The 12,414-nt window shown below is 29.0% G+C and overlaps 1 protein-coding gene across 1 annotated transcript; it reads left to right on the top strand.

Moving 5' to 3' along the window:
• Positions 1-9,878: 9,878 nt before the first annotated feature.
• On the top strand, positions 9,879-12,140 carry LOC148555083 (protein FAR1-RELATED SEQUENCE 5-like). The gene has a single exon (XM_088490595.1). The coding sequence runs from the start codon at positions 9,879-9,881 to the stop codon at positions 12,138-12,140; it is 2,262 nt and encodes a 753-aa protein (XP_088346721.1).
• Positions 12,141-12,414: the final 274 nt, after the last annotated feature.

The raw sequence follows: 12,414 nt of genomic DNA on the forward strand, positions 1-12,414 counted from the left end.
TTCTTTTTCCTTTTTGGTGTACAGAAGTGGTTCTTTCTAATTACTAATTAGCGGATGATTCCCATCAAAATTAAATGACTTTTAAATTTTAATTAATAGTTGATTTTTTTAACAGAATAATAAAAATATGTTTTAATCGTACTCTAGAAATTAGACGATGAATTACATGTATTGCATATATTACGTAATAAATATCTTTACATGTTTTAATCAAATATAAAATATTATAGTTAAATTAAATTCTAGACAATTAATACATATTTTAAATTTTTATTTTTTACACTTTATTTATTTATTGAATTGAATAGAAATGTAACGATTAATATATTAAAAATGTGTAGAATAAATTTTTTGTATCATTATAAAGAACAAAAAATAATTTATTTTTTATTTTTTAGGAGGTTATGGAACAATTCGTAAAAAAAAAAATATAAAAAATAAATAAGTATCTAATTTTTTTTGTTCGTCAATATATAAGCCTTTCAAAATTAAAATACATTTAAATATTTAACTCTCTCATCTTTCAAAATACGTTATATTTGTATTTCTATATAGATTTGAGATTAAAAAACGTAACGAATTTTATTGACATAGAAAAAATTATCGATGTATCTATTACAGTGTTTATATAAAGATATGGGAAAATTATTGATGTATTCCTTATAACATGTATATTTCGTGGCAGTTTACTAATCTTCCAACTAGAGTGTATGATGGTCCTAAGAACATTTCAACTAGAGTATTTTTAGAATATTATTTTTTATACTTTTAGGAAATAAAAATGATTTAAAATTAAAATTTGCATTGAAGTTGATTGATGAAATAAAATCGGTATTACATTAGAGATACCATATTATTTTGATAGAGAATCAATAAAATTTTACCACTTATATAGTTATGTTGATAAATAATAAAAAATAATATAAAATTCTAACTGAATTAAGATTAAGCATTAAAGGGTCAAAATTCACTTTTAATTTCAAATCGAGTATTCTGAAGTTTGACTTTTTTTAGATGGGTTAAATACGATTTTGGTTTCTAAAGTTTAGATAAAAAATTTTATTCGTCCCCAACTTTTTTGGCATTTAAATTCGTCCATAAAGTTCAACTTAGTTTTAAAATCGTCATTCGAACAATTATACCCTCAATATTATCATCTCCATCACAATCCCATTATGTTCTTCTTCTCACTCACACCTCTTGAGAGAGAGTCGCCCTTGCCCTCGCCTCGCCTTCGCCTCGTTGTGCCTTGTTCTCGCCCTCACCTCGTGTTCTTTGTCATCGTCAGCAGGGACGAACCCAGTAACAATAATGAGGGGGCACTTGCCCCCACTGTGTTTTTATTTTTTATTTTTTATTTTTAAGATTTAATTATATATAATGTGTTTCTACTTCAAATTTTAAATATCTCCACTGCAAATAAATTAAACCCAATTAGCTAAAGTTCTAAATTCACTTTTTTATTTTTCTATCATTTTGACTATTATTTAACCTAATCAAATTTAGTTTTTGTGCCGTCACTTCTTTATTCCCTTGAATTCTTTTCTTATTTTTATATTTTCAACCTTTTTTCTATTCCTTATCTAGTGGTCATCTTGTCTTTATCAAAAGATAAATTTTAAATTCTCCATTTTTTTATATAGCTCTCCATGACTCTATGTATCTTCTAATTTCATTGTTTCTCTTTTTAATATTTTCAATTGCAAATTTTAATTCAAACAATTATAATTTAGATATTAATCTAATGTTTTATTTTCTTCGTGACTTTATATATTTTATTTTATTCTCAATTTATTCATCCTTATTACTTGTTTTTTATCTTTTATTTTATTATATGTACCTATATTGCATATAAAATTTTAAATTGAATTGATTAATTTACTAATTTAAAATATATTTTTTATTTTTAGAAATAGTAATAGAAAAATATTTTTACAATACATATTTTAGCATCACTACCGCGCCTCCCTTCCCCTTCCCTCTCTGCCCTTCGCCGCCCAGATTTACTGCCACCACCACCATGCAGCTCTATTGTCGTTGCCATCACAGGCAAGTTAAGATTCAAGTTCCTAATTCATGTTTTTGTTCATCACAATTCCTAATTTCTAAATTCATCACAAACCCAGCAACTGAGCTAACAGAGAATCTTGTAGAACATGTGTGGTGGTGTTCTTGTTCTTGTTTTTGGATTGTTGTTGCTTTTCTTGGTTCTTTGGTTTTGGTGAGAAATTGGAGGAAGAACAAGATGTTTGTTGTTCTTGTTAATGTCTGATTTTCTTGTTAATAATGTTTGTTTTGATGATGATGATGATTTTTTTTTTGTTTGTTAGAATGGTGTTATTGAATTGTTGTTTTGGTTTTAATTTATTTGAGGTTTTGTTGAAGGTTGAATTCTCTTGTTGGATTCATAAATAAATGGTGATGGGAGTGGCAGTTGGTGGGGTGATAATGGTAAAAAGAGAGAAACAGGTGTTTAACGGTAGTGGTAATGGTAACGATATGAAGAATAGATGATGATGGTGGTGAGAAGAGAGAAAGAAGAGGTATTTTTGTCATTCAAAAATTAATCTGTTAAAAAAAACGATTTTAAAACTACGTTAAACTTTAGAGATAATTTTGTATGCAAAAAAAGTTAAAAATAAAAAAAATTTTTGACCTAAACCAAAAGAACTAAAATCGTACTTAATCCTCCCTGGAATATACTTTATTTCACGAGTTTCTCCAAAGTTGAGTTTCTGGTTTTAGAAATCAACTTCGAGCATCACTGCTTGAAAATTCTATTGATGGTCTAGTTAACACTATATCGTAGAATAATTTTCTCTCTACTTATGTTGTGAAAATCGACAATGAAAATATTATGGATCCTAGTAAGTTATTCTTCTATAATATTTCATAAAAAGTTACTTTTGAAATTAATGAAATTTGACTTCCTCTTTAAGATTCTTTGTCATTTCATAACTTAAATTTTTAACAAAATAATTTGTACCTACAATCTGAAAAGAAAAATTGTTATCATGTCAAACTAGTTAGCTATATTTATTACGTATTGGCTTGGTCTAATCAACCGCAAATAGATTACTTCGCATGAATTCAATTAGAAAAAGTATAGATAAACAACAACATTGCTGAACAATATGAATAATAGAATTAAAAAAATAATTAATTTTAAATTTAATTAGTGGTATCAATAATTAATATCTAATAATAACCAAATTTAAAGTCTATTATTTATATTGTTCAAAAAAATTATTAGTTACTTAACATAACCCAGGTTCTTTCATTTTTTTCCTCAAAAGACACTATTGTATTACTTTAAAAATTTGTTCTTTGAACTAACTATTTTGGAGGCAATATCAAATTTTCATTACCTCTTTATATAAATGTCACAATATAGCTTCAGAGTACATTAATAATTTCATTATTTTTCATTTTCATTTGGAGTGAGCTTCCTTGCGGATTTTGGTGGCTTGTATAGTTGTATTACATTACTTTTCAATTATTTATTCTCTTAAAATTTAGTTCTATTTATTTGTTTCTTAGCACAGATAATTCATAACTTTTTCGTATTTATATTCTAAAGTAGTCATTACTTTTGTTAAATTCCAGTGAATATAGAATAAAAAACTTAAAAATAAATTTAGCATTATGTGGACAATTAAAAATCGGCATAAAACACAAGAATATTGGGACAAAGTAAATTCTTTGCTAAATCATTAAAAATTTTTTTCGAAGTTGATTTAATGGTTTTGTTTGATTTTGAAGTTGAGAAAAGGATGGTCAACTTGAATACTCTTTCAGTACTTGGCACAACAACTCATTTTCAAGTATATTTATCATCTCAAAAGGTATGTTCAGAGACTTCAATATCTTCAGCGACGTATTTTTTTCTAACCTTTTTTCTACACCTCCACATAAGCACGGTGACGAATGCATTAGTAATCTCTCTTTTATATCAACAAATTCGGTTAGGTTGTTGACTCAAACTCTACACAAAGATACAAATCTTATGTGTTTTAAAAGGTGAAAGAGTTAAATATATTTTCTAATTCTGGGAGATTTAAATGTCTACTAATAAAATAGAGTCAGAGATTTAGTTATTTTTTTTCGAAAAAATAATGATGTGATACGGTGCCGGTGATGTAACGCGCAACTACGGGGTAAAACGGGAGCGTTTAGTTGGGTTTTTGTCTTTGGCGATACATCTAATCTAGTGTAATTCTATTTTCTAATTCGAATTGTTTTCTTTTGTTACACGGACGATGATAATCTATGGAATTAATAAAATTAAAAAAAATGTTAAAGATGTGCATAAAATGAGCAAAAGGTCCTGACGAAGATGTACTCATTACAGCATATTGAGGATAAACATGAATTAGAGAAGTTGATATATTTTGAAGCAGGGGAACAACCTAACGTGACGGAGCCTGTTAAGCACAATAAAAAATCATTTGACATAGCGTGTCTGTACACATGATGCTAACGGTAGAAAGTAGTGATGTAGCAATTGCATATGAACTAACTAGGTTTAATTGAATGAATTAATACTCAAACATTCAAATTTCGCTATGAAAGATTATTTATTTTTTAAATTAGTATTTTAGAAAAATTTTTGTCATATTAATTTTTAAAAGATAAAATATAAATCAAATTGGTTCTTTCGTTAGTTAGATGATGACGTATTATAAGATTATTGGTTGACGTATTCGGCCGATGACATCTAGCACGTCACGTGTCACTTGACATGTAAAAAAAGTTATTTATAATTAAAATAATCTCTAAAAATCCAGACGTAAAAATTTATCTCTAAAAATTTAAAAATTAATCAAATTAGTCCTTATATAAATTTTTTTTATTATTTCTTCATAATATTAAATTTAAAATATTTTTTGATAGTACTAATTTTAATATTATTTTTAGACCTTAATAAACAATATTCTCTTGGATTTTTTATTTTAATAAATAAATTATTTATAATAATTACTGAAATAAATAATTTAAAAAATATTTACCGAAATAAATACCCCTCTCTTATCTCGTTTACACTATGAATGAGATAATTTTGCACGTATCTCATTTACACCTGTAAACGAGTATGTATTTATAAATATAAAAATATATTTTCTGAAAATAATAAAAAATATTAATAAGAAAAAATATTAATAAATTTGAAATATAAAAAACTCGTACGATGTTTAAGTTCCATGATGAGAATAAATACAGTAATGTCCAGACACCGGATTCGATGGTCCCAGAACGTTTGGACTATTAAATGGTCCCATAACAAAACATATTTTTTAAGTTTTTTAATAACTAATAAATAATATTTATCTAATTTTAATTACAAATTAACCCCATATATTTTATTTAATCATAAAAACTATTTTTTATTTTATAAATTATTATTTTATCATTAATCTATTATGTTTATTAACAATAAAAAACAAAAACAATAACGAATTAGATCTTCCATTGATCGTAATAAACTTTTTGGCTATTCCAATCGATTAAAATATTATATTTGATCCGTGACGTTCGTCCAAGACTCTGAAATCATGTTTCTTTGAAAATCAATCGATTGAATTTCAGGTTTTCCATTCAATCGATTGAACTACAGGTTGTTATCACAAAACAATTGATTGAAAATTGTAGGGCAGCATGGTTTTCACAAAAATCAATCGATTGGTCATATTACCCAATTGATTGAACGATGACTAAAATATGGGTTTTTAATAATTCAATCGATTACTTATACTACCCAATCGATTGAATGCTTCAAAACAACCTGAGGTCTCACAATTCAATTGATTGGTTGTGTTACCCAATCGATTGAAGTCATCAAAACAATATGGATTTGCCCAACCCAGTAAAAGATACATAAAAGACATATAAAATTGATTAACCATCACTTACAATTCCTAGGCACAAAAAGTCATAAGTCTATTCAAATACGTATAATATATCATCATTTATCCAAAAGAGAGAATACATAACCAATTACCCTAAAGAAGATTGAAAGTTTGGAGTCCCATTCATTTATGCAGTTAATCACGTTCACATGCTCAAGTGAATAAGTTCAAGAAGACAATGTTATAAGAATGCAAAATTGACATCACAGTTTTAAGATCTGAATATAGCTAAAACTAAAAGACGGACGGAATGCAATTCTTAGTGGATTAGGATCAGCCTCAATTCTTTCCATTAATATCAAGTTCTAGATATGCAAATCCATATTGTTTTGATGACTTCAATCGATTGGGTAGTATAAGCAATTGATTGAATTATTAAAAACCCACATGTTAGTCCTCGTTCAATTGATTGGGTACTATGACCAATCGATTGATTTTTGTGAAAATGATGCTGCCTTGCAATTTTCAATCGATTGTTTTGTGATAACAACCTGTAGTCCAATCGATTGAGTTATGGGAAACCTGAAATTCAATCGATTGTTTTGATAATCCAATCGATTGATTTTCAAAGAAACATAATTTCACAGTCTTGGACGAACGTCACGGATCAAATATAATCTTTTAATCGATTGGAATAGCCAAAAAGTTTATTACGATCAATGGAAGATCTAATTCGTTATTGTTTTTATTTTTTATTGTTAATAAACATAATAGATTAATAATAAAATAATAATTTATAAAATAAAAAATAGTTTTTATGATTAAATAAAATATATGGGATTAATTTGTAATTAAAATTAGATAAGGACTATTTATCAGTTATTAAAAAACTTAAAAAACATGCTTTGTTATGGGACCATTTAATAGTCCAAACGTTTTGGGACCATCAAATCCTTTGCCTAATGTCTACTCCTAAAAATTGAAAGATGGAAAGCGTGAGAAGTTTTAATTGTATTAGGAGATAAATAAGACAGAGGAAGAGTGAGAGACAATTGTTTGCCAATTGTTAGGAGAGGTTGATGGGATAAATAAAACAGATGAAGAGTAGGAGAGATTTGCCTATTATTAAGAGAGGTTGATGGGATAAATAAGCGAGAGATAACCGTTTCAATTCTCTTATCATCTTTTTCTATTTTATTTATTGTACATCAACTTCATGCTTTCCATCTTTTAAATATATTCCTATACGAACAAACAAAATTTAAATATATTTCAAATTTTTATATACTCCCATACAACAAATAAAATTTAAAATATAATTATATTTAAATTATATTTCAAATTTTTATGTGCTATTAGGCAACAAACGAAATTTGAAATATATATAATTTAAATTTAAAAATTAATACTCAAGAGAGTACATAAAAAAATTTAAAAATTTTGTCTGTAAAAACAATAGTATTAATAGTGGGGTAGTTAAAAAAAAAGTAATCGTATTAATAGTGGATAGTTTAATGGTGCGTAAACATGGCTCAGGATTCGGTGGTCCAGGAACCTTTGGACCACTTAGTGGTCCAAGTAAAAAAACATGTTTTTTAAGATTTTTTAACAACTGTTACATAGTCCTTTAACTAATTTTAATTATAAATTGACCCTATATATTTTATATAATTATAAAAACGATTTTTTATTTTATAAATAATTAATTTATCATAAATTTATCATGTTCATAACAATCAAATACAAGAACAACAACAATTAGATCATCCATGGATCCCAATTTTCTTAAAATATTACATTCGATCCGAGACGTTCTTGAGGATTCATGAAATCGTGTTTCGCTGAAATCCAATCGATTGGAATATCAAACCAATCGATTGAAATTTAACCCAATCGATTGGATTTCAGTTTATCACTAAACAATCGATTGTATATTGCTGGTAAGCATGGTTTTGCATAAATCAATCGATTGGTGAAAGTAACCAATCGATTGAACAATGAATTAAATGTGAAATTTATGTAATTCAATCGATTGGTCACGGCTAAACAATCGATTGGTCTTAATATTCAATCGATTGGTTACGGCTAAAAATCGATTGAATTATCATCAATTTCAATTTCAATCGATTGCATATAAAACCAATCGATTGATACTGTAATTATATGTACTCCAATCGATTAAAATAACAAAACAATCGATTGGAACATTGTTTTAAGTATACTTCAATCGATTGGTGGGGGCTTGATTTCGTTTAATCTATCTACCAATTTTAAAACTTCTTCTTTAAATATGATCCGTCTAAGATTATTATTACTATTAGTTGCCAAATTTTTGAACTTTTGTTAATTTGTTTTTTCCTGCTACTACTACTACTATTATTATTATTATTATTATTATTATTATTATTATTATTATTATTATTATTATTATTATTTTGAATTTCATTTGAGTATTTAGCTAATTAATGATAATTATCTTCTTATTCATCTATCTTATTATTAAAATTCTATCTTGCTTTTGTAAAGTTTTATTTTGATTTAGATACTCTAATCTTATCTTTTCCTTAATATTAACATTATAAATTGGTGAATAATCCATCACCAATTATTCAATCCCACCATTAAAATCGTGTATCACTCTCTTTATAAAAAATCTCATTGTTTTTCTTTCGAACATCCATCCATCTACTAAATATCCAATTTTTTTTATTTTTTATCCGTCTATTTAATATCCACCTTTTGTTCATCGTTAATCGACAATCACCGTTGCACCAATCAATCACCGTTGCACCAATCAGCAAAGATCCAATCAATTTTTTTCATTGTAGTGTTCAGAAAACAATCCATCGTTTTGATTACAAAATCGAGGTAAGTGGATAGAATATCTAATTTTCCTATTATTCGTTTCGATACTTTATTCGTAAAATTGATTGTGTAATGAAAAAATATTTTTTTATCTTTTATTAACTGACAAGACATTGAGAATTACTAAAAAGTAAATAGATGTTATTATTTTTTATTACTAATTGGCTAGCAATCAGGGACGGACCTAGAGGGGGCGAGTAGTGGCCTGAACCCCCCAAAATTTTAAGAAATTATACTTATATATAAAATTTGTGTTTAAAAAATAAAAACAAATATTAGGTAATTTAATAGTTTTATATGTATTATTTTTCACTATGTAATAGATTTATGTCTTAATTGTTAATTCACTAATATCTTTACCTAACTAATTTAATATCATACCCTCAAGTCTTTGTACCTTTCAAATTAGTTTTTATATAATAATTTCTATATTTTTTTTTAAAAAACATTTGTTTTTTTATATTAATATATTTAACATTCATATTTTTTATATTAATAATAACTTAAGTAGTTATGTTTTGGTAATCACATTATGTACTGTAGATATTATTTTCTTGTAAAAAATATTAATTCTTCTTCTAAATTCACATTGGTAAAAGAAAATTTTATAAAGATATCTTATATATTGTATTCTACAATGGTACCGTGTCTTTCAATTAATTAATAATTTATAATTTATTTTCAAATTTTTTTAAAACTTTTGAAAGAATGAATTTTAGTTAATAAGGTATGTGATCATTTTTAACAAACCCCGTTATAAATTATATGGTATTTTATAAATTTGTAATGTACAATTGTTAAAGTTATATTTTATTTATGTAATTATCATATTAAAAATAAATTTGTTGGAAAAAGTTATAATTATATGTATCTTAATAAATCTATTAAAAAACTAACTCCAATAACTATATGTTTATTATTTTTATAGGTTAAAAAAAAATTATATAAAAATTGGCACCTCAATATTAAAATCTCTGGATCCGTCCCTGCTAGCAATATACGAATCTATCTATTGTATATAATGTTATAAGATGGAGTGTATTGATTTTTTTTTTCATTGGACATTTTAAGATGTCAGGTATATTTACGGACACTGAGATGAATGAGCAATACCAGGAGGACGATGACTTTAACCAACAAGAAGAGCTAGTAACTGACCAAGATATGATGGATGAACAGAATGAATTCGAACAAGATTTCAGAGATATCATAACCGAGGGAGCGTTTTTTTCTGAATCTGATACGTCAGATTATATCGTTGAAGCCGCTTATGCGGTTGACTCCGTGCAAGACATTACATCTGTGAAATTTAGTGAGAATTTTGCGGAGGAAATTGGCAAATACTACTTTTCTACTTTGCAGCTTGCATTTGATTTTTATATGAAGTACTCAAAGTCGAAGGGCTTTAGTGCAAGGAAGAGCAAGACCTTCAAGAATAGTAGTGGCGATATTTACAGACAACTGTTTGTATGCCACAGGCAAGGATTCAGGATGGAGAAATATTACACGATGGAAAAAAGGAAGAAGGAGCCTAGGTTGGAAACAAGAACTGGATGTGAAGCCCGAATGGATGTTAAATTTGTACCAGAAAGTAGAAGGTGGCATATCTTTTATTTCTCTGACGAACACAACCATGATCTATTGGATACACAATTCAGTGCTATGTTGCCTGCCCACAGAAAAATGTCAGAGGCAGATATTATGCAAATGATGAACATGCTAAAGTCAGGGATCAGCACCTCACAGATATTTAGTCTTCTAGCTAGCCAAGCAGGCGGATACGAATTTGTTGGCTATGGTCCCCGAGATATGTACAATAAGATTGCTCGGGAGAGGCGTCAAATTCCTGGTGATGCAGCACGAGTGTTGAAGAAGTTGGAGGATATGCGGTTGAAGGATCCACAATTATATTTCAAGGCATGTCACGATTCAAGAGGTCTGTTACGTAATTTGTTCTGGTCTGATGGGATTAGCCAACTAGACTACCGACTCTTCGGGGATGTTATTGCTTTTGATGCTACGTACAAGAAGAACAAGTATAGTTGTCCGTTAGTAATATTCAGCGGGGTTAACCACCACAACCAAACAACTGTTTTTGCTGCTGCGTTAATCGCAGACGAAACTACTGATACATATGTTTGGCTCCTGCGTCAGCTCATGTTTGCAATGAGGGGCAAGACCCCGACCTCAATCATAACTGATGGGGCCATGGCGATTAGGAATGTAGTGAGAGATGTATTTCCCGAAGTCAGACATAGGTTATGCGCTTGGCACCTTATTCGAAATGCAACTAGCAATGTTGGAAATCCATCGTTTACATCTAAATTTAGAAAAATCATGACAGGAGACTACGAGATTCCCGTGTTTAAGCATAAGTGGGTTCAGCTTATTGAAGAATTTGGAATTGAGGATAAGCCGTGGGTGATCAACATGTACGAAGAGAAGCATATGTGGGCTACTGCATATCTAAGAGGAAAATTCTTTGCTGGCTTTAGAACTACATCAAGATGTGAAGGTTTACACTCAGTTGTGGGAAGGTATGTGGGGTCGCGGTATGATTTGACAAGTTTTGTAGATCATTTTCAAAGGTGTGTAGCACACATGCGCTTTAACGAATTTAGTGCTGATTATGAATCTACACGTGGGGTGCCCGTCATGCAAACTTGTATAGAGCTGCTAGAGAGATATGCTGCTGAGTTATACACTCATGAGATATTTCTTTTCTTTCGGCCATTTCTCTCCAGAGCTGGATCAATGCGGGTTCTGAACATAGATAATAATGATGATTGCATAAAATACATTGTGTGTAAGCATGGGAGGCCCGATTTTACGTGGACCGTTGATTTTCGTCAAGAAGAAATGATCTTCATGTGTACCTGTTTACGAATGGAGTCATTTGGTATTCCCTGCGAACATATTGTGAAAGTTCTGGTTGACAGAGACATCCGTGAGATTCCCCGGTCATTGGTATTGGATAGATGGACAAAAAAGGTTAAATCAGCACTCAATGATCCAAGTGGGTTCACCAGGGATGCTGTTGTTATTAGTCGTCAAAGTGCTTTGGTGGAATTTTCTAAACAACTGGCTGCTGTTGCTGCTAAAGTACCAGAGAGATATGAAGAGACACGTGATTTAATTATGGGATTGTACTCATCTTACAAGGCTGCAGACGAAGGAGATAATCAACCTCACTCAGGTGTTGCTAGAAGTATCAATCCGTATGTGCATCCAACCACTGGAGGCTCAGGACAGCCATCTAAGAGGAAGAAGCGGCAACGTTGTAGTGTTTGTCAAATGGAAGGACATAAGAAGACAACATGTCCTTGGCAAAAGGACATTGACAACAACGTTTTAGAAAATGAAGCAATCGGTTCGGACGATGGCGACATGTGTACCGAAGCAACGGCTGAGTTAGATAGTGATAGTTAGCAACCTCCATAATCTTTAATGTTTTTGGGCAGAAAATCAGTTCCGTATTTGTATTTTTTCTTTTTCACTATATTAATGAGATTTTATACATTCTTCCAATAGTCGTGCTTATGCTTTCTATGTGTAATGAGATTTTACTAATATGATTTCACTGCAAAGAATTATCGTAATTATATATCATTTGTTGTACACGCATAAGATTTCTCCTTTAATGTAGTATATGCAGTCTAATTTTGAATTGGTATAATTATACCACAAAGTTATAATTATCCCA

Source organism: Arachis ipaensis, chromosome B6 (genome assembly GCF_059453495.1).
Source record: "Arachis ipaensis isolate K30076 ecotype BB chromosome B6, ASM5945349v1, whole genome shotgun sequence".
In the NCBI taxonomy this organism is placed as follows: domain Eukaryota; kingdom Viridiplantae; phylum Streptophyta; class Magnoliopsida; order Fabales; family Fabaceae; genus Arachis; species Arachis ipaensis.